The sequence below is a fragment of the Neoarius graeffei genome, chromosome 20 (genome assembly GCF_027579695.1).
Source record: "Neoarius graeffei isolate fNeoGra1 chromosome 20, fNeoGra1.pri, whole genome shotgun sequence".
Taxonomy (NCBI): domain Eukaryota; kingdom Metazoa; phylum Chordata; class Actinopteri; order Siluriformes; family Ariidae; genus Neoarius; species Neoarius graeffei.
In genome coordinates, this window is record NC_083588.1 from 18,871,726 (window position 1) to 18,898,618 (window position 26,893).

General features: G+C 41.1%; 1 protein-coding gene across 2 annotated transcripts; it reads right to left on the reverse strand.

Moving 5' to 3' along the window:
• Positions 1–26,893, reverse strand: ush1ga (Usher syndrome 1Ga (autosomal recessive)). 2 transcript variants are annotated; one of them, XM_060901383.1, is made up of 4 exons: positions 26,650–26,893; positions 3,489–3,939; positions 2,525–3,327; positions 1–1,118 (listed from the first exon to the last, which is right to left on the reverse strand). In XM_060901383.1, the coding sequence occupies exons 1-4, from the start codon at positions 26,811–26,813 to the stop codon at positions 1,115–1,117; spliced, it is 1,422 nt and encodes a 473-aa protein (XP_060757366.1). In that variant the 5' UTR covers positions 26,814–26,893; the 3' UTR covers positions 1–1,114. The 2 variants fall into 2 exon arrangements, with proteins under 2 accessions (XP_060757366.1, XP_060757367.1); XM_060901384.1 differs by lacking the exon at positions 1–1,118 and having other exon boundaries at positions 2,521–3,327.

The window sequence follows — 26,893 nt, forward strand, 5'->3', positions numbered from 1 at the left end:
TTAATAGTGTAAAATGTTTAGAGTGTTTGTCTTTATGATTTTGTTATTTTATGACACATACAGTAAAACCTCATGCATGATCTACTCATACTCTTACAAAACGGTTCACTGATACACCCACATTCCAAGTTTTTCAGCACTGTCTTCAAGTATGCCCATAAACTGAATATAAAATTTCATGGATTTTTAGTGATAGCTAGCATCTTTTATTGCTACATTTTAAGAAATTATATAAAACACATAAACAATGTTATGTACAAGAGATAGAGCACATACTATTTGGGTTGGAATGCATTGAAATCTGTACATGTACCGTATACCAAATATACATTGGTTGATGTGAAATTGATAGTATGTTGAAACAAATTTTCTTTGTCGTAATATGGCATGAGTACAAAAAACAAAACCAAAAACAGAAATCAGAAAGAAGTAAGATTTCTGTATCACCAAAAAAAATACCCATGCCCCAATTCTTTAACAGAAGTATGGCTTGACAAATGTAAACAAACTAACAGAGGTCAAAAAGTTTACAATACAACCTCAGTACAGGCATTCACTGACCTCTAAAGACAGTGTTCCCACATTTGCTGCCAGGTATATTGGCGACCTTTAATATGTGTTTGACGTCATTTAGGCAGTGTGTGAAAGGTTCCCGGAGATGAAGCCCAAGCTTTTCAAATCTGCCCAAGTCTATGTCATAAAAATACATCATGCAGAGATATGTGCATGCACTGGAAGTACAGGCACTAAGACCATTGCCCCACAGGGGCAGACACATCATGACAATAATGCTGATTGGGTCTGACTTCATCAGGGTTGTCAGCAGGATTTTTACGGTACTGTTATGTACTGTATGGCAATCATGGAACCTCAGCTCGATTCAGCTATTACGGCTGACATGAATACTTTCTTATCTGTGCCAGTCAAAGAGGTACTACTTTCAGTCTGATATTCCAAATTTATCCCTATGGTAAAGGGACATGCACCATTAATTGTTTGAAATCCACACAAGAGTTACACTTCCTTTCAGTGTAACTGTCTTTCTGTCCTGTTGCACGTGTACCTCGACGTACCATCGGTATGGCCAAAAGCACAGAGTAACAAGTCCTCTGTGCTATCTGTAAAGAGAAATAGCATACAGCTGACATGTTGTCTGCTTTGACAGTTTGCGAAGTAAACTGTGTATTACTCTGAAAAAATCAAAAGCACACCACTATTTTAAAGGCCTAGAGAAATGTACCCCCTTCCTCCTTGGATAATAATAGTACAAGTCACGACAATGAAAACTTAGAACTGAAACCCACGTCGTAAATGTAGGGAACATTCAGAATTTCTCGAGTTTAAATTTCCTGCCAAGGGAATTCCGGTACCAATGTTGCCATGATTAGCTGGCTTTCGCGTGACGTCAGGAGTGTGGGTGGTTTTACCGGCGGTTTTTCCACTTACGTCCACATAGTGTAGCTTCTGTCCGACTCTCTGCGAGATTACTTTCATTTTGACTGAAACTTGTGACAGAACACGACGTAGAAAGAGAGACAAATTGTTAAACTACAATCTACGACTGTTATGGAGAAGAAGGGGGAGAGAAAAAAAGGGAAAGCGCCCGGAAAGCGATGCATCACTGCCGGGTGCAGCAACACAAATGCCATGGAGGGAGTGGCCCTGTTCCTTTTCCCGAAAGATAAAGGTAATCACTAATTAGTCAAGACTTTGGACTAATTTGAGGAATCCATCTTCAACTTCCAGTCCCCCCCCCACGCATTTACTGGGCAGTCTACTGCCAGCGATAGACTATGCACGGCCACCGAAAAGTTGAACTGAAGACTGTCAGCTGTAGCTGTACTAGGCTAGCATATCTTCTTAGTCTTTTTTTAAAAGTCTATTCTAATTCTAAGAATGGTTTTGAAAAGCTTACCATTCCATATTTGCAAGTCGGTCTTCATGATAGTTCTTGGGTTCATTGTCACTGTCCCCGCTCTCATCGGACAATCCTGGTTCGAATCGGTAGGGTTCGATACCTCTCACTTCTTCCTTATCACTGGCCACTTCTTCTTCCACTGTCCTCATCGTCATCAACTTGAATTGATGAAAAACTACTAAAACTTAAAAGTTTCTCCCTCACTAAATTTCTGCTCGCTCATGTTGTTGTTTGTGGCCGACACACACCAGTAACGTCACACGGCTCCCGTCTGCTACTTCTGGGCGAGTCTAAAAGGGTTAAATTTACTTGGCTTTTATCTGCGAATATATCCGCTACCGTGCGGTTTAGAGAATAGTTGCCTCTGTCCAGGGACTCAATAAACCTCGCCGAATTTAACTACTGTTCTGTTTTAGCGCAAAAAAATGCATTTCTCTTGGCCTTTAAAGGTCCACTATGAGCTTAAAAACAGCTCTGCGGAGCCAACAGTGGCAAAATGGACACTAATAACACTAATCCCATAACACTAATCCCTAGTGACATGTTTGCTCTTTGGATGAATTTTGAATGTAAATAATTTAGGAAACAACATGGGGGTCAACTTACAACTCTGTGTCTTCTATGCTGTCAGGATCCTCAAGGGTGTCCAGACGTCTCTTGCACGCGTCAATGATCTTTTTACGGGGTCCCAAGGGAATGTGGATGCTTTTGAGGTCGTTGTCCGAACACAGCAGCAGTGCATCCAGGTCAATTTTCTCTCGCTTAAAAATAGGGATGAACTCGTTCATGTAATGGGCAGCCAGGAATACCTCAAGTGGACTACTCTCTGGCTCATCGTCGTCATCCAGTCCTAACTCCACCTCATCCCACGGAAGCTCCTCCATGTTCCTGGCCTGGAGGCTTCGAGCACTGCCGATACTATCCTCATCTACACTGGGAGATCGCTGAAGACGGCTACGCAGACGGACGTTTGGTGCCCTCCCGCTGCCTGCAATGCTGCCTTCATCACGAGAGCCTATGCCAAAGAGTCCACCGCTCACATAGTTCCTCCGGAAGACCATGGTACCCAGGCCTGGCCGGTTGAAAAGAGAGTCATGGCCCGAGTCGGTACTAATCTCTGAGTGGTCCATGTCTCCCCCATGCAGGTCTGGCTCGCTGATGGCACGCGAGATAGCATCTTCGTTGTCCCGTGGGAACATATCACGGACGTTTCGCCGACCCCGATCTTTTGGGTTTACGTAGGTACCCTGCTTTAGGAACATGACATCACTACCCAACTGTAGACCAGAAAGAGAGCGCACACTCTTCCTTCCATCCTCATAGATCTTGAAGGACCCATCACCATGCTTCTTCTTTTCCAACCTCTTCTGGATCTTGGTTTTGCCCCTGGCTGTGGCATGGAGGGTAGCCTGGAACATAAGAAACCACATTGGCTTTAAGCTTCAATTCTTATAGCTTTAAGACCACAATCTCATAGAGACTGCACAACGAATACGTGACACACAAACAAAAGTAAAAAAGATTCTGAAAGGACTTTTCCAGTATTTTGAAAGACATCAACAAGGCTGACCTGTGAGTATGGCACACTGGTGGCAGTGTTGAATGGGTGCAGCTTGCGGCTAAAAGTGCTGCTGGTGTAGCTGGAGAAGCTCATGGCATCAGAAAGCGAAGCATCTGTGGCTTCCTTCTGGAACTTGCGCTCCATGCGGCGGTGGTGCTTGCGCTGCATCTTGACACAGTCTTTGATGCGCCGTTCGGCATCACGGAAGGCTCTGTCTTTCAACTTGGCCACCAGCTTGGGGTTGAGAGCTGTCTGCTTGGCAGCAATAGAGTCCAGGTAGCGTACACAGTTCATGTGGTTCTTGGTGGCAGCCATGTCCAGAGGCGTGTGGTAGTCATTGTCTAGACACCATGTGTTTGCACCAAAGGACACCAAGAAGGACAGGCAGTTGAGATGGCCGTTGGAAGCGGCCAGGTGGAGTGGCGTGTTACCCCATATGTCACACTTGTCAGGATTTCCTCTAAAACAGCAGCAGAGAAAATAAATAACCAATATGGAAAATATCTCGTATGTCACTTGCCATTGCAACTTCTGGCTTGATTTTCTGGCAATCATAAGGAAGCAATTTCATCTCTGTGACAATGGTGTGGTGTAAAGTGGACTGCTTATTTGTCATACAATAACCTGGACGTGTGCTCAACACAGGCTCAGGTTGCATTATGCTTTATTTGTTCTTCAAAACCCAAAATTGGAGATCATACAAAGGTTAACCTGACATACTTTGATCCTGCTTTCAACACTGCCCTCTTAAGCATGCACAGGATTAGAGAGGATAATAAATTATTTATAAGATTATTATATTGAGGTGCTTGTCTGAGTGTTATTTCTCTGAAATGGTAATGGCCAGCATTAACAAATATAAATATACAAGAAAATCCTGGTTACGAACACGCTCGGGAATGCTACAGAGACATTAATACCCCCTACTGTACTTGCTCCAATTAATGACTATGATACATGGTCCACAACCTTCTGACCGGAGGTTCATCTCCAATGAAGCTGAACCGGAGTTCTGGGACAGTACATGTTATTTGACCCCCGACTTGCCTTGATAGTAACTCTATGAGTGTCTTCTTGCAGGGAACACCGGTAGGATTGCACTTAGTGTGATGTAATGCTGAATTCCTGGTACTCAAAGTATAGCCAAGAATAAAGACAAACACTTTGGTGCACTGCTTTAAACCTCTGTTAAAAATTTTGGTGGCAAAACCAGACAACTTTTTCTTGGCACTGATAACATGTTCTCTGACTCAGAAAGGTAACGTAGTGTTTTGACTCCTTTAGAAACTCAGTGCAGTTCCTTGTTTTTAACTCAGGGATAGGGTCGATTGACAGCATCATGTTCAAACCAGTCTAAATAAGAGCACTGAAGGACCATGTGACATCAACACTGATAGTAATAATAGAAGCCTTTATGTATGCTCTGGACCTGCCCTACTAGCAGGGCCGAAACTTTCACAGCACAATTTCTTTAAAAGATGATTCTACACTTCACGTCAGCTTTCCTTTGTAATTTGTCATCAAGGCAATAAAATCTACACTTCCTCCCGGGATCTTTCTTTAATAAGCACATGACCATCTCAATTAGGTGGAAGGACATTAACCATTGTGGAAGAAATCTTATGCATAAATTAATGTAGTGATTTCGGAGCAATAAAAATACATGTGCTTAATTTACAAGAAAGACAATCCTGTGCCAAATTTTTTAAGAAAAAAATTATTTTGTGCTTTGTACTTTGCCCATCACATTATATTTGTTGCAACTTATCCTTAACATACTTTTTTTCAAACTGTAGTAAAGTTATTTCTACTTTGCTGAAAGCACAAAATATTATCGACTGAGCGCTCTCATTGGTCTGCACCTTTACAAATATGATCATATTTCTTGAAAAAGGAAGTAACCCCACATTTGCGCTTTTATTCCAATGAAACCGACACACTCAGCTCTTGGCTTGGATTCCATTGGGCTCCGTGTGACTCATGCAGCAACGGCTCTCATTAATAGTTTATGGGCCGCCGACAAGGCCTCACAGCAGTACATTATAGATGAGCAAAACTGCGAGGTTTTCACAGACGTGAGTGAAGCTGTGTGTAGGACTAGACGTAGCTAGCACTAGGACTATCCTCTGCTAACCAGTCTGACCCTGATTTCAACTTTCCCTTTGACGTTATCGCAGTATCTCAGTTTTACTGTGCAGATCATTTCTATCATCATGAAAGGATGATGGCTACAGAATAGGGCTGTTTTTCTGCTCGCGTGATGTGTGTTGAGAAGTTCAGGAGTTCTTCAGATATCATGCTCACATGTGAGCATGAGCAAGTGCTCTGGAGTGAAAAATTGTTGGCTGTTGATTAAACAAAGACGCCGACATTAATAACCTGCGCTATTTGTGTCCAACCGACAGTAAAGAGCGGAAGAGCTTAAAAATAGCCCTATTCACAGACTTACAGGGAACAATATATATTGTGCTGTCACTGTTACCAAAGTGCCCAGTGAGACAGATTGTGCTATAAAGCCAGTCACTTGATCGTAAGTCAGTACTGTAATCTCAAAAGTGCTGACTGCTATATGATCCACCACTGACTATAAATGTCTGGCTAATTGCATTTGCAGTTGATGTCTCAATAAATTAAGATGGGAAAACAGACTTTTCTGTCCTGTGTTATGGACTTGTATAAAGTCTCATATTCAAGGCTGTGGTGGTGGGAACTCGTGCCATGGCTTCTGGCATGCACTGTGTACTGGCATGCGTTTCCTAACAGACAAAAGAAAACATGCCCAAGAGACCAACACACTGCAGGCAGCTACCGTAATTGCTCCCTTTACCTGCGTGCAGGTGTGTTAAATAGCCTGTGCACATGGCACTCAATACTGGTTTTGTCTGGAGGAGATCACACGATAACCAGTGTCTTTCAATAGATTCCACAGAGGCCAAATTAGCCTTTTGAGAATTTTTGCAAATTAATTACTCAGTGGAACTCTTGGACCAGGACAGGACACCAGGTCAGCCAGAAAGGTACCAAAAGGCTTTTGTATATTGTCTTTCATTAACCCTTCCCATATTCTCAAACGGATGGGAAGGGCACCTGAATAAAAATATTTACAAATCCCATTTCCAGAAAAGTTGGGGTATTTTCCAAAAGCGATAAAACAAAAATCTTTGATTTGGTAATTCGTGTGAAACTTTATTTAACGGACAAAACTCAAAAAAAAAAAAAAAAGATTTTCATTAGCTTTACTGACCAACTTAATTGTAGTTTGTAAATATAAATGAAGTTAAAATTTGATGCCTGCATCATACTCAAAAAAAGTTGGGACAGAAGCAAAATAAGACTGAAAAGTTTATAGGATATTCAAGTCACACCATTTTGGAAGATTCCACAATAAGCAGGTTAACTGGTAACACAATTGAGTATAAAAGGAGCAGCACCAAAGGCTCAGTCTTTGCAAGCAAGGATGGGTCGTGGCTCACTCCTTTGTGCCAAAATTTGTGAGAGAATTGTTAATCAATTCAAAATGACCATTTCTTCATGCAAGATTGCACAGAATTTAAGTGTTTCAAAATCTACAGTACATAATATTGTGAAAAGATTCAGGGAATTCGGAGACATCTCAGTGCGTTAAGTGCAAGGTCAGAAACCACTGTTGAATGTGCGTGACCTTCGAGCCCTCAGGTGGCACTGCTTGAGTGAGAAACCGTCATGCTAATGTGACAAATATAGCCACATGGGCTTGGGAGTACTTTGGAAAACCGTTGTCACTTAACAGAGTCTGCCTCTGCATCCAGAAATGCAACCTGAAACTATTACGGAAGGAGGAAGCCGTTCATCAATTCTATGCAGAAACGCTGCTGATTTCTCTGGGCCCGAACATATCTCAGATGGACCGAAAGACAGTAGAAATGTGCTGTGGTCAGATGAGTCCATATTTCAGCTTGTTTTTGGGAAAACCAGATGTTGAGTTCTCCGCACCAAAGGTGAACACAAACATCCAGTTTGTTATCAGAGAAAGATGCAAAAGCCAGCATCTGTGATGGTATGGGGGGCATCAGTGCCCAAAGCATGGGCGAGTTGCACGTGTGTGAAGGTACCACTGACGTAGACACTGGGATTTAAGTGAGCCACAACATGAAAACCACTGACAGATGAAATGAATAACATTGATTATCTCATTACAATGGCACCTGTCAAGGGGTGGAATATATTAGGCAGCAAGAGAACAGTCAGCTCTTTAAGTTGATGTGTTGGAAGCAGGAAAAATGGGCAAGCGTAAGGACTTTGACAAAGGCCAAATTGTGATGGCGAGACGACTGGGTCTGAGCATCTCCAAAATGGCATCTTGTGGGGTGTTCCCGGTATGCAGTGGTTAGTACCTACCAAAAGTGGTCCAAGGAAGGACAGCCAGTGAATTGGCGACAGGGTCATGGGTATTGAAGGCTCACTGGTTTGCATGGGGCATGAATGCTATCCCATATGCTCCAATCCCACAGAAGAGCTACTGTCGCACAAACTGCTGAAAAAGTTAATGAGGACACCTTTCTCTTTTAGCCAGCATTAACTTTTTCAGCAGTTTGTGCTACAGTAGCTCTTGATGAAACCAGTAAAACTTGACGTATAAATTAATTGAAAGAAACGAAACTGAAAGAAAACACATTGGACATGATGAAGGGGACAGAATCACGGTGTGAATAAAAACAAGCACTGTCGTAAAATTCCCACGAAATATTTTACAACATCTGTGATGGTTAATGTGTACCATACAAAAGAAAAATACAATGAATGTCTGAATGAAATGAAAATTCACCACAGATATTTATTTTGAGGTATTTGATCGCAATTTCACACTGCATTGGCTCACAATCAAATTTCGTATTGTTTATAAAATACTACTATTGACCTTTAAAGCACTGAATGGTCTTGCACCACAGTACCTGAGTGAACTTCTGGTCCTTTATGACCCGCCACGTCTACTTGGATCAAAAGGTGCAGGCTATCTGCTGGTACCTCATATAGTGAAGGCTACATCAGGGGGCAGAGCCTTTTCTTACAAAGCCCCACAGTTATAGAACAGCCTTCCAAGTAGTGTACGGGAATCAGACACAGTCTCAGCATTTAAGTCTCGGCTGAAAACATATCTGTTTAGTCAAGCCTTTTGTTAATGGTGTTTATGAGGTAAAGGAGTAGATCTGGAGGATCCTCAGACATAGAGTGTTTTGGTAAACTGGGATGTATAGATGCTGTCAGCCCCCCACTCACTTGCTCACTCGAGTTTGTTGATGGTGTAGTGGGTGCTGTTTTATGTCCCGGGGTGCCTTCATGCCTGTGTTACTTTCTGGCTCTCCCCTTTTAGTTATGCTGTCAGAGTTAGTTTTGCTGGAGTCCCTGCTTGTACTCAGCGCAAAATGTATACTGTTCCTACTCATCAGGTGACATTGGGCATACCTAACCACCTGCGTCTCCCCCCCCCCCCCCCCCACACACACACACACTCTGTCTGTTCCTCTGAGTTACATGTTGATCCTGAGACCAAGATGCTGACCTCTTCTACCCCTCGGACCTGCTTGAGCCATGTTGGTGCTCTATGTCTGGCTGGAGTCTCATCACATCACTCCTGTGGAGGACGGCCCCATATGGACAGTTGAAAGTCACACTTGGAAGATACTCTGGACACTTACGGTAATGCTTTTATGTCTGAGGACTATAGTTGACTTGCTAACTCTAGGACTGCAGTTGTCATGAACAGTTTTGCACTCAAGTTTCCATCAGTGAACAGTTTATAACTTCAACAAAACAGACTTCATATTAAAACTGTTAAAAATGTTATAATCACGTTGTCTGTTATCACCCAAATGAGGACGGGTTCCCTTTTGAGTCTGGTTCCTCTCGAGGTTTCTTCCTCATGTCATCTGAGGAAGTTTCTCCTTGCCACCATCGCCACAGGCTTGCTCATTGGGGATAGATTAGGGATAAAATTAGCTCATGTTAAAGTCATTAAAATTCTGTAAAGCTGCTTTGCGACAATGTCTATTGTTAAAAGCACTATAAAAATAAACTTGACTTGATTTCCCTGATTTCGATGAATTCAAAATTTAATAATCTATAATTAAGTATTACGATGTGGTTAATTTTACACACGCACCTGCTGTACTCGGCTTCCCTGGAATTTCATAAACAATAACACGGCTGTATCACTGAGGTGATTGAACTAGTTTTGTTGGAACTTTATTGATGTAACTCTTGAATAATTACTTTAAAAATGGTGATTTTCAACAAATATTCAACTTGTCCCATTGGACAGGCAGATACAGATTTAACTTGTCCGGACCAAACATTTGGTTGTCCTGCACAGTCGGACTACCGTTAATGTTGAGCCCTGGATCAGTGTATGCTGCCATCAAGGTGACGCCTCTTCCCGGGAAGTCCATGTTTATTTCAACAGGACAATGCCAGGCCTCACTCTGGATGGGCTACAACAGTGTGGCTTCATAGACAGAGTGCATGTGCTTGACTGGCCTGCTGCCAGTCCAGATCCGTCCGCTATTGTGAATGTACAGCACATCATCAAGAGAACAGAGAACAGTGACCACAGACTGTTGAGTCTTGTATCAAGCAAGAATGGACAAAAATTCCAATTGCAAAACTGCAACAATTAGTATCCTCAGTTCCCATATGATTAAAAATTGTTATTAAAAGGAATGGTGGGCGGCACGGTGGTGTAGTGGTTAGCGCTGTCGCCTCACAGCAAGAAGGTCCTGGGTTCGAGCCCCGGGGCCGGCGAGGGCCTTTCTGTGTGGAGTTTGCATGTTCTCCCCGTGTCCGTGTGGGTTTCCTCCGGGTGCTCCGGTTTCCCCCACAGTCCAAAGACATGCAGGTTAGGTTAACTGGTGACTCTAAATTGACCGTAGGTGTGAATGTGAGTGTGAATGGTTGTCTGTGTCTATGTGTCAGCCCTGTGATGACCTGGCGACTTGTCCAGGGTGTACCCCGCCTTTCGCCCGTAGTCAGCTGGGATAGGCTCCAGCTTGCCTGCGACCCTGTAGAAGGATAAAGCGGCTAGAGATAATGAGATGAGATGAGATGAGGAATGGTGATGTAATACAATGGTAATAATACTTCTGTCCCAACTTTTTTTTTGAGTGTGTTGCAGGTATCAAATTCTAACTTTGTTTATTTTTACAAAATACAATTAAGTTGGTCAGTAAAACTATTAAAAATCTTTTCTTTGTGCTTTTGCCAGTTAAATAAAAGTTCGTGTGAATTAACAAATCACAGTTTTGTTTTTCTTGCATTTTGGAAAATATCCCAACTTTTCTGGAAATGGGGTTTGTACATTACATATTAAATGCTAAATACTTGTACAAAACGCAAATGTAAGTCTACTTGCCTGATCCTTTCAGTCAGTGCAGGACTTCTATTATTTGTCCATAAAACAGGTTAAAAATAGATTAGACAATGATTGGTTTACATGCTGGAGTGGATGGTAGCAGAAGTGAGTTTATTTCTCTGAAATGAAGAACTGTATTCCACATAAATCTGTCAGCTTGAAAGAAAAATGGAAAGGAAGTGTAGAATGACCTGTATGACATATTGTACTGTCAGACAGATGACAGATTGGATAATAACTGGATATTGCTTTTGTGTTGGGAACAGGTAGTAAAGTGGTTTCGGAGGACATTGTGGTCAAACTTGAAAGAAGCAATGTAACAACTTAGAACTGAACATCATTTTCACTTCTTAAGGACATAGCATTCTTGTGTACTATATTGCTTATTAAAATAGTACTACAGTGGTGCTGGAAAGTTTGTGAATCCTTTAGAATTTTCTATATTTCTGCATAAATATGACCTAAAAGATCATCAGATTTCCACACAAGTCCTAAAAGTAGATAAAGAGAACCCAGTTAAACAAATGAGACAAAAATATTTTCCTTGGTCATTTATTTATTGAGGAAAATGATCCAATATTACATATCTGTGAGTGGCAAAAGTATGTGAACCTTTGCTTTCAGTATCTGGTGTGACCCCCTTGTGCAGCAATAACTGCAACTAAACATTTCCGGTAACTGTTGATCAGTACTGCACACCGGCTTGGAGGAATTTTAGCCCATTCCTCCGTACAGAACAGCTTCAACTCTGGGATGTTGGTGGGTTTCCTCACATGAACTGCTCGCTTCAGGTCCTTCCACAACATTTTATTGGATTAAGGTCAGGACTTTGACTTAGCCATTCCAAAACATTAACTTTCATAATGATTCTTCTTTAACCATTTTTTGGTAGAACGACTTCTGTGCTTAGGGTCGTTGTCTTGCTGCATGACCCACCTTCTCTTGAGATTCAGTTCATGGACAGATGTCCTGACATTTTCATTTAGAATTTGCTGGTATAATTCAGAATTCATTGTTGCATCAATGATGGCAAGCCGTCCTGGCTCAGATGCAGCAAAACAGGCCCAAACCATGATACTACCACCACCATGTTTCACAGATGGGATAAGGTTCTTATGCTGGAATGCAGTGTTTTTCCTTTCTCCAAAAAGAACGCTTCTCATTTAAACCAAAAAGTTTTATTTTGGTCTCATCTATCCACAAAACATTTTTCCAATAGCCTTCTGGCTTGTCCACATGATCTTTAGCAAACTACAGATGAGCAGCAATGTTCTTTATGGAGAGCAGTGGCTTTCTCCTTGCAACCCTGCCATGCACATCATTGTTGTTCAGTGTTCTCCTGATGGTGGACTCATGAACATTAGGCAATGTAAGAGAGGCCTTCAGTTGCTTAGAAGTTACCCTGGGGTCCTTTGTGACCTTGCTGACTATTACACGCCTTGCTCTTGGAGTGATCTTTGTTGGTCGACCACTCCTGGGGAGGGTAACAATGGTCTTGAATTTCCTCCATTTGTACACAATCTGTCTGACTTTGGACTGGTGGAGTCCAAACTCTTTAGAGATGGTTTTGTAACCTTTTCCAGCCTGATGAGCATCAACAACGCTTTCTCTGAGGTCCTCAGAAATCTCCTTTGGTCGTGCCATGATACACTTCCACAAACATGTGTTGTGAAGATCAGACTTTGATAGATCCCTGTTCTTTAAATAAAACAGGGTGCCCACTCACACCTGATTGTCATCCCACTGATTGAAAACACCTGACTCGAATTTCACCTTCAAATTAACTGCTAATCCTAGAGGTTCACATACTTTTGCCACTCACAGATATGTAATATTGGATCATTTTCCTCAATAAATAAATGACCAAGTATAATATTTTTGTCTCATTTGTTTAACTGGGTTCTCTTTATCTACTTTTAGGACTTGTGTGGAAAAACTGATGATGTTTAGGTCATATTTATGCAGAAATATAGAAAATTCTAAAGGGTTCGCAAACTTTCAAGCACCAATGTATGTACTGTATTAACCTGCTAGTATGCATATACAACTGCAGCATTCACTTTTGGCCAAATGTTTGGTAATACAATAGCAGACTACTATTTTGACTAGGGCTGCTCGATATTGGAAAAAATCAATATCACGATTTTTTCAGTAAATATCGATATCGCGATTTTTAAAACGATATTTATACACCTTTTTTTAAAGCCCTGATCATCAACACCTGAGGCACCGGGCCACATTTTTATAGTACAGGCCTCATAGGCTACCTGTCAACCCTTCCCGTTGTACCCTGAAACGCCTTTTACTTAAACTATTTACTGTGCAAGCGCGTACTTTGCATAGGTCCTATCGCCTGCACAAGGCTCACGTTCTCCTCACTCAACATTTCCGATCACAGAGGATGGAGCCAGCGCTGGTATTACCAGTGATTACTGCGTAACGTCCACACTGGCTCGTAGCCAGCCAAGGATAAAATCTCTCTCTCACACACACACACACACTACAACGTAAGCTTGTGTGTTGTTAAGACACCAACATTAAAACACGCACACACACGGACTGGCCATTGGGAGTAGCGGGAGTTTGTGGGCCGGCGGAGAAAAAAAAAAGTTGCGCGCTGGCCTTTAATATGATAAGCAATGTTAACAGTTTCTTTAAGAAACTGTTAACATTGCTTATCATATTAAAGGCCAGCGCGCAACTGTAATAAACAATGTTAACAGTTTCTTAAAGAAACTGTTAACATTGCTTATCATATTAAAGGCCAGCGCGCAACTGTTTTGTTTTTTTCTCCGCCGGCCCACACTGAACCACCGGGAAAACTCCCGCTACTCCCGATGGCCAGTCCGTGTGTGAACACGCACAATATAGAGACAAGTCCTTAAGAATTAACATATGCCGCTTTTCCACTACAAACGCGGCTGAGCCGTGCCGTGCCGAGTCGAGCTGAGTCGAGCTGAGCGGGGCTGTTGGAGTTGCATTTCGACTACAACCGCGCTGAACCGTGCTGGCTGGAAGTGGGTGGACACATTGGGTGGAGTTAGCGAAAGTGGGTGGACGTCACGTGATGTCGTTAAGCAGCGCAAACAGTGACATCAGTGACAGTGGCGGAACAAGTCAGAGCCGGGCCGGGGGCGGGGCAAATGACCGGGCCCTTTATTAAAGCTTATCATAACATCATTTTAGGCTACAAAATGTCCGCAACTGCGGTGTTTACCAATTTCAACACTACCGGGTGCAACTATGTTATTTAGTACATCAAGTCCTTCAAACGAACATGTAACTCAGAAACAAAAAACATTAGGATACTGTACATGGCTCATAATAAAACAGCAATAGCCTATACTGCGCACATTATTTGAAGGGCATACGAATGAGCGCTCAGAGGTTGCAACGGTGACAGGAAGAGTCAGAAATAAAAGGAGGGCGGTGCAAACCTCACTGAATGCACTGTTTTTACCAATTTCAACACTACGGGGTGCAACTATGTTATTTTGTACATTAAGTCCTTCAAACGAACATATAACTCAGAAACAAAAAAACATTAGGTGACATACTGTACATGGCTCATAATAAAACATCAATAGCCTACTGCGCGCATTATTTGAAGGGCATACGACGAGCCTTGCGCTCCGCGAACTCGTCCACGATGCTCTGTATGTCACCGATTCAGTGAGCTTTTAAGCGGTAGTCTCACGACCCGGATAGTAAACAATAAACATGGAGGACATGGAGTTGTTAGTGTTGCTGGTCTTGGTGCTGTGGCTTGTTGTCACCGACAACGCCAACAGATACTGGCAAGAGCGTATAGATGAGGCGAGGCGCATAAGGCTTCAGAAATTCTCGTAATTCTTCTTCTTCTTCCGGGTTTGCGGTGTTTACAGATCCCAGCGCGCTTGCGGGGCGTGTGTGGGCATGTGAGGACACGCCTCCTCACCAATCAGTGCACAGGGGAGTGTCTGCTCACGCCCCCAACCTCACTCGGCACGGCTTGGCTCGCTTCAGCCCCACTCCAAAACGGTGCGAGTTTTAGGGGCTAAGCAGGGCTGAAACGAGCTGAGTCGTGCTGGTTTTTGGTAGTCGAAACGCGAGCCGTGTCGGGCTGAAGTGAGCTGAAGCGAGCTGAAGTGAGCTGAAAAAGGGTAGTGGAAAAGGGCCAATACATGAAAATAGCTCAGCGGCATGTAAACATTCCCTGAAAGTGTAGGTGGCACTGCGGCTAGATGCTACGTGAAATGGCACAAGGCAAACACCATGCTTCGCTCAGTCAACAGACAAAATCCACGAACCCAGTAGTCCTCCTACTACTGTGGGTTAGTGTTCTGTGGCCAAAAACACCCCATGCACAGTCATTCCAAAACATCCCCACTAGTTGCAGGTTATGTCTCAAATACAGATATGCGTTGTGGATTAAGCGATCTATTTTCAAGCATCAGGCTTCTCTTCCTTCATCTTCCAAATGTGGACTCCGCTATCTTTTTGGCATGTCAGCATTGAAATACCATTTGCAGAGATATTTCACTCGCCATTAAGAAAAGTAAAAGCAACACATGATTAGGGCTACATGATTAGCAGGGGGACACCGTTTTAAGCGCACGGAATTTTAAAAACAATGTAATTACATCTGAGTCCGTCTACATCGCGCAATAAACCCGTCCTTAGCAGAACCTACTTCAAAGCATGATGCTAGCTGCAGATGCACAAGTCAAAATCAAATGAACCCAAGTAAACATGCCGCGGCGGGCAACATTAATAACCAAATTGCCTTACCTTAAAACACTGCCTTGACCACAGGACAACTCGCAATTATTCCACTTAAATCCACACGGTTTAACACATCTAACACAGCTAGCAAGCTGGATATGTGCTAATATTGTTGTGCTTGTTTTCTTCCGTAGATGCCATTTTTACATTACCCAGTCCCACATCCAAAAATATGACGTAAATATATGTTAATTGTATTATTATAACTATTAGCAAGCAAATCAAACAACATATTAAGAAATCAATATATCAAATCACCCGACACGTATGAAAACAGAAGAACTGATTTCTTACTGTTGCGGAGATATCGCGGGAGTAGAATGGATGACGTATGCAAGGCTACGGTGTGCCTTAGGGGACAGAAGGGTTCGTTTTACCTTACTGTCACGTCAATGTTATTGTTGTTTTATTGCCATTGTAGAAATATTGTGCACGTCCCTTTCGACAAATGACAAAAAAATCGTTTCATATCGATATTATGAATTTTGATATCGTTTGACACCAATATCGATATCGTGATAAAAATACGATATATTGCACAGCTCTAATTTTGACACAGGCTATTATTTAGTATGGTAGTATGCGGTTACAATGACAGACCTGACCTAGGCTACTATTTAGTATGGTAATATTTAGTACAGGTTTGACAAAAGCAGACTCCTATTTAGAATGGTAGTAGGCTATTACAATGGCAGACTACTAATTTGTATAGTAATATGTTTTTGCAACATGAGAGTACTATTTTGACCAAGGCTACTACTTAGTATGGTAATGGTGTAGATTGGTGCAAAGTACAGTATTATAATATTACAATGGCAGTGTACAGTGTACTATTTTAAAGTAACCTACTATTTAGTACAGTACTATGCTGTTACAATGAGTGTAAAGTGTACCATTTTAAAATAACCTTCCATTTAGTACAGTAGTACACTGTTAGAATGAAAGTGTGCAATGTACTATTTTTAAGTAACACTTTTTAGTACAGGAGGACGCTGTTACAATGGCAGTGTACAAGTGTACTATTTTAAAGTAACCTACTATTTAGTACAGCAGTAGGCTGTTACAATGACAGTGTACAGTGTATTATTTTAAAGTAACATACTGTTTAGCACAGTAGTACATTGTTACAATGGCAGTGTATAAGTGTACTATTTTAAAATAACCTACTATTTAGTATAGTAGTACACTGTTACATTGACAGTGTACAGTGTACTATTTTAAATTAACATACTGTTTAGTACAGTAGAATGCTGTTACAATGACAGTGTATAAATGTACTATTTTAAAATAACATACTATTTAGTACAGTAGTAGGCTGTTACAATAACAGTGTAGTATACTATTTTAAAGTAATATACTGCTTAGTACAGTAGTATGCTGTTAAAATGACAGTGTACAGTGTACTATTTTAAAATAACCTGCTTTTTAGTAAAGTAGTATGATGTTACAGTGACCATGTACAGTGTACTATTTTAAAATAACCTACTGTTTCGTACAGTCATATGCTGTTACAATGGCAGTGTACATTGTACTATTTTAAAATAACCTACTTTTAGTACAGTAGTATGCTGTTACAATGACAAAGTACAGTGTACTGTTTTAAAATAACCTACTATTTAGTACAGCAGTATGCTGTTACAATGGCAGTGTACTATTTTAAATTATCCTACTATTTAGTACAGTAGTACGCTGTTACAATGGCAGTGTACAGTGTAGTATTTAAAAATAACCTACTATTTAGTACAGCATCACGCTGTTACAGTGACAGTGTATGATTTTAAATTATCCTACAATTTAGTACAGTACTATGTTATAATGGCAGTGTACAGTGTACTATTTTAAAATAACCTACTGTTTAGTACAGTAGTATGCTGTTACAGTGACAGAGCACAGTGTACTATTTTAAATTATCCTACTGTTTAGTACAGTAGTATGCTGTTACAGTGACAGAGCACAGTGTACTATTTTGAATTAACATACGTACTGTTTAAAACAGTAGTACGCTGTTACAATGGCAGTGTACTATTGTAAAAGAACATGCTATTTAATACAGTAATGCACTGTTACCATGGCAGTGTACAGTGTACTATTTTGAAGTAGCATACTGTTTAAAACAGTAGTATGCTGTTACAGTGGCAGTGTACTATTGTAAAAGAATATGCTATTTAATACAGTAATGCACTGTTACCATGGCAGTGTACAGTGTACTATTTTAAAATAACCTACTATTTATTATAGTAGCATGCTGTTACAGTGACAATGTACTATTTTAAATTATCCTAGTATTTAGTACAGTAGCACACTGTTACAATGGCAATGTACAGTGTACTATTTTAAAATAACCTACTATTTAGTACAGTAGCACACTGTTACAGTGGCAGTGTACAGTGTACCATTTTAAAATAACCTACTATGTAACACAGTAGTATGCTGTTACAATGAGTATACAGTGTACTATTTTGAAGTAACATACTGTTTAGAACAATAGTATGCTGTTACAATGGCAGTGCACTTTTACAAAGGCAGTGTACAGTGTACTACGTTAAAATAACATACTGTTTAGTCCAGCAGTACACTGTTACAATGACAAAGTACAGAGTACTATTTTAAAATAACCTACTGTTTAGTTCAGTAGTACACTGTTACAATGGCAGTGTACAGTGTACTATTTTAAAATAACTTACTGTTTAGTACAGTCATACACTGTTACAATTACAGTGTACATTGTACAATTTGGGGCGGCACGGTGGTGTAGTGGTTAGCGCTGTCGCCTCACAATAAGAAGGTTCTGGGTTCGAGCCCCATGGCCGGCGAGGGCCTTTCTGTGTGGAGTTTGCATGTTCTCCCCGTGTCCGCGTGGGTTTCCTCCGGGTGCTCCGGTTTCCCCCACAGTCCAAAGACATGCAGGTTAGGTTAACTGGCGACTCTAAATTGACCGTAGGTGTGAATGTGAGTGTGAATGGTTGTCTGTGTCTATGTGTCAGCCCTGTGATGACCTGGCGACTTGTCCAGGGTGTACCCCGCCTTTCGCCCGTAGTCAGCTGGGATAGGCTCCAGCTTGCCTGCGACCCTGTAGAAGGATAAACCGGCTAGAGATAATGAGATGAGATGAGATGAGAATGCTATGACAACGACAGAGTGCTATTTGGACCCAGTCTGCTATTTAGTACAGTAGTGTTCTGTTACAGTATCAGTGTACTATACTGATATTGGCTGCGAGTTAGTATAGTACTATGTTATTATAATGGCAGAGTTCTGTTTGAACAGAGGCTACTAGTTAGTATGGTCGAATTCTGTTACAAAGGGAGCGTACTATTTTGACATGGCCTACTACTTAGTATGGTAGTATGAGGTGGGATAGTATTTAACACAACATTAGTGTACTGTTTTGACACATGCTACTAATCAGTGGCGGGTTTCCCAAAACCCTCTTAACACTAAGAACATCTTAAAGTATATACGCAGAGCCATGGCCTCACTTTTTGTTTATAAATGCCTTGAGACCTCAAGAATGGCACAGGAATAGTTTTAAGCGTTAACAATAAATATAATATAGTAATTTTTACGATCAAAGTGATTCATATAGGTAGCGGTCTGAGTGAATGACCTTGACGTCCGTGACGTTACAGGAGGAAGTCTATCGGTCTCATCGCCATTTCCACTATACTAAAACACAGAACTGACTGCAACTTCGACCCTCCATTTTGAGCTAATTTATCACCATGCCATGTAGATGTGTTGCTGGCGGGTGCGGCAACATGACAGAAGGTGGATTTACGTTGCATTCATGGCCGAAGAATACTCAAACTGCAAAGATTTGGACACATTTTGCGAGAAGTTCACGGACACATTGGACGGCTACGAAGTGGTCTCTCCTCTGCACATTTTACTGAAGACTCGTATGAGACCTCTGATCTGTTGAGGAGCGTTGGCTATAAGCCTGTATTGAAAGAGGGTGCAGTACCAACAATTAAAGAAAACTACAAGAAAAGGAAAGTACGTTCAGTTGCACCAGTTCTCCTGGAGTGTGAGCCGAGGGTTGTTGCTAAAACACGGGATGGAACGGGATGTGACATATTATCGCTCGGGCAGTGACCTCCCTGTGGTTATTGCTAAAACCGGTGACGTCCCGTCCCGGGTTTTAGTAATTGCCTGAGCTGAGCAGTAATGGCGGAGTACTCAGTATGAAGAAAATGGAGAATGAGTGGACCAGCCGTCTGATTTCTCTGCTGGATATGCTCGCCTCGGCAGCAATATCTCGCCCTTACATGGAAGAAGCGAGTGAACGGAGAACTGAATGAACAACTGAAAATCAGATTGTTTGTTTCAAAACAATCGGCCACAAGATCGGCCTTCAAGAAGCGAGAACACAGACGGGCAAGCTCCAACTCTCATTTGGATACAAAATAACAAAAACAACAACACTCGTTGTTTACCTGCATGTAGATTAATACATGTAACTTGTATTGTATGTTTAAGTTACCAGTATAAGATTGCTTCAGAATGTGATTGTCTCAGTTCATCTGATTATTTAATTAGCCTTTTACATTTTATCAGTGAAAATGCATGCATGTACATGGATGTTGCATAAGTTATAACACCTATCCTGTTTTAATGACAGTCAACCCACAATCAATGAAGTCAAATCAGAATTAGTTGAGCAAGTCGGTAACGGTATTTCTTACTTTCACCATCAATTTTTATTTATATGACGTTAGTCGATAGCTGTCAAGGGCCTCGGCCTTAAAACTGGTTACCGCTGTGACGTCACGCACTCAGGGCTGGCTGGCTCAGCAGGGCAGCTCAAATGCCAACTTTGCGGTCGATTCTAACTCTGAAAAATATATATATGTTATTTACCAGCTGGGAGGTCCGTATCGTGAAATACCATGACCGAGGTCTTGAAAGTACTGAGCGAGGCTCTCTGGGCCGAGGTCAGTATTCAAGGCCGAGGTCACGGTATTTCACCATATGGACTGACCTTAAGCTGGTAAATAATATATTTATTTTTTCTTTACCAAATTCTAACAGAAAACGAGAGCGCCCGAAAGGGAAAACCGAGCCGAGCCGCCATTTTGAATCCTCATTCACGGCTGTAACGCAAATTGCTTCCTCCTCGGTATACAAGTGCACTTCCATGGCAGGAAAAAAAAAACTACATTTTGCCGCCTATGTAGTCCCCTATTTATACAAATAGTCATTCAGGATTCAGCCATGTTTTTGCTTGCCGTTAGCAACAGTTACAGGTTTTTAGCTTTCTCCTGAAATGTTTTCTTTTATTTCTTCTTCCTCAGGGTAGTAAAACTCGCTTTCACTGTGAACACTGTCATTATCGCTATCCATGCTGTAAAATTAATGCTATTTTGAATCCTCATTCACGGCTGTAATGCAAATTGCTTCCTCCTCGGTATACAAGTGCACTTCCATGGCAGGAAAAAAAAAATACATTTTGCCGCCTATGTAGTCCCCTATTTATACAAATCGGAGTCATTCAGGATTCAGCCACGTTTTTGCTCGGTGTTAGCAAGTTACAGGTTTTTAGCTTTCTCTTGAAATGTTTTCTTTTATTTCTTCTTCCTCAGGGTAGTAAAACTCACTTTCGCTGTGAACACTGTCGTTATCGCTATCCGTGATGTAAAATTAATGCGATTCTCCTGAGAAATGCTGGCAAAAATTTATAAGATTTTTGATAATCTTATAAATAAATCTTCTCATCTCATTATCTCTAGCCGCTTTATCCTGTTCTACAGGGTCGCAGGCAAGCTGGAGCCTATCCCAGCTGACTACGGGCGAAAGGCGGGGTACACCCTGGACAAGTCATCAGGTCATCACAGGGCTGACACACAGACGACCATTCACACTCACTTTAGAGTCACCAGTTAACCTAACCTGTATGCCTTTGGGGGAAACTGGAGCACCCGGAGGAAACCCACGCAGACAACATGCAAACTCCGCATAGAAAGGCCCTCGCCGGCCACGGGGCTCGAACCCGGACCTTCTTGCTGTGAGGCAACAGCGCTAACCACTACACCACCGTGCCGCCCTAGATAAATCTTGTATAAAAAAAAAGATAAATGTTGACAAAAATTCTACTGTTTGTTGTTGTTGAGCGCAGGATTTGATGGAAACCGCACTGCGAAAAAATTAATTTTTTTTATTCCCATTTATGCAGCATACAAGAGTCAAGGATGGAGATACTATCCACTCAGAAATGTATTTAAAAATAAAGGTTATGGGTTGTTTTACAATTAGGGTACAAAGTTTGTGTCACAGGGGTCCAAAATTCAAATTGATTCAAACTGGTTCTTGTACCAGTTTTTAAGTGAAGGACAAGTTAAAGAACAGATTTCAGGTAATTTTTTGACATATGTATATGGTAGTTTTGTGTAATCTGCTATAAGATGGGAGAAACAAATGAAGTGATTCTCGGAGAGGACATTTTTTTTGACAATTCAGAATCCACTACTTCCATAGTGCTTTTAAATATAAGGCTGTAAGCTTTGTGTTAGTTGTCTCTAATATTATGTCCCAATAGCTTGACCACATTTTAGGATGAAAATAATCATTTTAGATACGTTATTTTATATTGAAAAATTAGCCGTCTCGGAGAGGACGGTCACCAAAAATAACGTTATCACCAATTTTTTTTTGCATGATAAATAGAGCTATCACAGGGCTACAATAAACAACCAAGTTTATTTAGTCAAGCCTTTTGATATTGAAGATAACAAGTGTTAAATGTGATTTTTAGCTTGCGTACCCTGATTGTAAAACAACCCTTCTGTGTATCTCCTGAGAGAGAGCATTCATTGTGCTGCTCGCTCTACCGTTTAAAGATGATCTTTTTGCTACAATGCTTTTGGGAAACTTGGTACAGTGCGGGAGTACACTCACAGAAATGATTCATGGCAGAGTTAGTTTTTATGCATTTATATCTATTTGATTTTATTTAAAAATGTGTATGTTTCAAATGTATGCATCAAAATTAATTATAATCTACATAATTTAATCAATTCTAAAATGTATGAAATGTAATTACTTAATACATATTAATATGGTTTAAATAATCAAAGGTATAAAACAAACATAATTCTGTTATTTAAAATTTATGTGATTGGTTTTCATAGAAGTTAGAAGAAATGGGGAAACCGGAAACGTTGTTAGTCCAATAGGGAGCAATAGCACAACTTTTTGGAAGCCGGCTGCCAAAGATACATAGAAGAAGAGGAAGCTCATCTCATCTCATTATCTCTAGCCGCTTTATCCTTCTACAGGGTGGCAGGCAAGCTGGAGCCTATCCCAGCTGACTACGGGCGAAAGGTGGGGTACACCCTGGACAAGTCGCCAGGTCATCACAGGGCTGACACATAGACACAGACAACCATTCACACTCACATTCACACCTACGGTCAATTTAGAGTCACCAGTTAACCTAACCTGCATGTCTTTGGACTGTGGGGGAAACCGGAGCACCCGGAGGAAACCCACGCGGACACGGGGAGAACATGCAAACTCCACACACAAAGGCCCTCGCCGGCCCCGGGGCTCGAACCCGGACCTTCTTGCTGTGGGGCGACAGCGCTAACCACTACACCACTGTGCCGCCCTAGAGAAGAAGCTAAACTCCGGTAAATTCTGGTTGAAGTCAGTTTCATTTTGGACATTAATTTAACATTCAAAATTCAAAGATAAGCCTTGTCAAACCAACCTTGAAAACAAAGACAAATGTCCCTCATTCCGCAAGGCAAGTTTATTTATATAGCACATTTCATACACAGTGGCAGTTCGATGTGCTTTACAGAGGTAAAAGCAAAACAGTAAACTAAAATTACATAAACAGTAAAATAAACAGTAAACAGTAAAATCAACAGTAAAATAAAATTACATAAAATAAAGGGGGAAGAAGAGAGAAAAAAATAAGAATTAAACAATAGTAGAAATAAAATAATAAAATGAAGTAAAACTTCAGTAAAAACGGCAGAATAAAATAGAATAAAAGTTAAGTAAAGTTTAAAACATGCAGAGACTGTAAAAGTTAAGTAAAGTTTAAAACATGTAAAGATGACGATATTAATCAGTTAGCAGAAAGCATCTGAAAACAGCTTGGTCTTAAGCCCCGTCTACACGATCATACATTTGTCCAAAACATTATCATACAAATGTATGATGATGTTCAAGTTTGTATGATCATGTTGTGGATTTCTGTCCACACGATCATACATTCGTGGACATTTGTATGATGAAGTATGAAAGAAATTGGAGGGAAATGACATCACACATTCCTTCAATATGGAGGCTGAAGATTCCCTGAGTTTAATGAGTGGCTCAGCAGCTTTGCTGGTCATGTCTTTGGTATACTTGAGAAAAAAAAAAGACAAAAAGGTTATGGACCAAGGACTGGATACAGCGGAGAGGGACATTTGGGGCATATAATTCATTGCTACAAGAGCTACAAGAATCTGATTTTGGTAGCTACAAAAAATTCTTAAGAATGGATGAAACATCATTTGAAGAAATTCTCGCTAATCCTTGTAGTCTTTAATCTTCGTATTCCAGAGGCATGGCTTATCCTCATACAGCTCAATTAAATAATTAACCTCTTGAAAGGTCCATACCTTCTCTTCCTTGGGGGCTGCCATTTTGTATGTCACATGACAGGCAGTGTAGATCACATGACCCGAATTAACAATCTGATTGGTGGATGACCCAAAATGTTGTAAGATGTTGTGAACATTTGTTGGAAAGTAGAAACACGATTCTAAAAATTTGAACATCATCATACAACGTCCATTTGTATGACGATGTCCATGGACAAATGTATGATCGTGTAGACGGGGCTTTCATCTAGATTTGAAGCTGCCAAAAGCAGGAGCATTTTTAATGTCCTCTGGGAGTTGGTTCCATAGCTGTACTGCGTAGTAGCTAAAAGCTGCTTCGCCACACTTTGTTTTAACAACAGGTTTTACCAGTAAATTTTGCTGCTGTGATCTGGTAGATCTGATTGGGTTAGGCCGCTCCAACATATCAGAGAGGTAACTGGGCCCTGTACCATTTAGAGATTTGTACACCAGCAGCAATGCTTTAAAGTCAATTCTGTAGCTTACTGGAAGCCAGTGAAGGGACCTTAGAATTGGAGTAATGTGCTCTGTTCTTTTTGTTCGTGTGAGAACCCTAGCCGCTGCATTTTGCACCAGCTGAAGTCGTTTGATGGTCTTTTTTGGCAGGCCTGTGAAAAGGCCATTGCAGTAATCAACCCTACTAGAGATGAAGGCATGTATAAGTTTTTCCATATCATTTTTTGACATAAGTCCTCTTAGTTTGGAAATGTTTTTTAGGTGATAAAATGCCGAGTTAGTGATTGCTTTCATGTGACTGTCAAAGTTTAGTTCGCTGTCAATGAAAACACCAAGATTTTTAACCATATCTTTTGTTTTAATCCCCTTTGTGTCAAGAATAGTGGTAATCCTGAGTCTTTCATCTTTTTTCCCAAATAGAATTACTTCTGTTTTATCTGTGTTCAGCTGAAGAAAATTTTGTGACATCCAGTTGTTGATTTGGTCGATACACTGGTAGAGACATTCAAGGGGGGCATAATCATTAGGTGATAGAGCAAAATAAATTTGGGTGTCATCTGCATAGCAGTGATACAAAATTGAGTTGTTCTTGATAATTTGTCCAAGTGGGAGCATATAAAGGTTGAATAGTAATGGTCCAAGGATCGACCCCTGGGGGACACCACAGGTCAAGGACATTGATGTTGAGGTACAATTTCCCATGGTAACAAAGAAGCTTCTATCTTTTAAGTATGACTTTAACCAATTGATAACTTTACCAGTCAACCCAACCCAGTGTTCAAGTCGATATAGCAGTATGTTGTGATCAACAGTATCAAGACTTATTTTTTCCCTGGATATATCACGTTTTTATTTTGAATGTTAAATGAATGTCCAATATGAAACTGACATTACCCAGGTTGACAACGAGGCGTGAGGAGAAAGGAAAGAGGAAAGGAAAGAAGTTGGCATAATGAGAAGCATCCCTACTGTCCTCTCTTACGCCGACAGCTATGGGCGCTGAAAAGTTGAGAGAGAGAGAGATGTCAAAAGATTTGTTCTAAAGAAAAGTGTTTCGGGTCCTGCCAAAGCATTATCTCATCTCATTATCTCTAGCCGCTTTATCCTTCTACAGGGTCGCAGGCAAGCTGGAGCCTATCCCAGCTGACTATGGGAGAGAGGCGGGGTACACCCTGGACAAGTCGCCAGGTCATCACAGGGCCGACACATAGACACAGACAACCATTCACACTCACATTCACACCTACGGTCAATTTAGAGTCACCAGTTAACCTAACCTGCATGTCTTTGGACTGTGGGGGAAACCGGAGCACCCGGAGGAAACCCACGCGGACACGGGGAGAACATGCGAACTCCACACAGAAAGGCCCTCGCCGGCTGCGAACCCGGAACCTTCTTGCTGTGAGGCAACAGTGCTAACCACTACACCACCGTGCCGAAGCATTAACGTTAATAAATGTCTTGAATCCAGAAGCTGGTCTGATTATTCTTAAGCAGCTTTAAGATTGTACTGAATGGAAAAGAATTGCATAAATGTGATGCATTTTGATTAATTTGGTTTATTACCCAAGCATGTAATTTAAATACATATATGCTATTTATCTTGTATAAGTAACCTGATTATTATGCAATTCAAACAATATACTTTATGTATTTTAAATAACTACTCTCATTATTATTTATTTAGAGTACTTTATTAATATTAAATACGTAAACCCGAGGATTATGCATTCAAAATATATAATCTTTATTACACTAATGAATATGAATCATGTAAGGTTTATTTGGTAGGTTTGTGTTAAAATTATCTAAAAAAAAAGTGAATGGGAATTTGTTATTTAATAAAATTACATAAATCTTAAAAGTTCGGGTTAAATATATACAGTGTTTGGTTCTTGTCCAAGTTGAAGTTGTGAAATAGAGAAAGGGGAGGAAGCTGAAAGCTCACCCTCTCGCTACAATGAGCCTGAGAGCGTCCAGGTTGCCGTGGTACGCGGCCCATAGTGTCGGGGTCATGCCATCTTCATCCGGGGCGTTCAGGTCCTTCCGCGTGGCCTCTTTCAGCAGATCCAGGTAACCATCTCGCGCTGCCCTGTGGTACTTATCATTCATGTTGCTCTCGAACTTCGGCCTCCATTATGCTTGAGTCTTCGTCACCGGCGCTGGACAGCGAGCGTCTTCCGCTGAAGCCG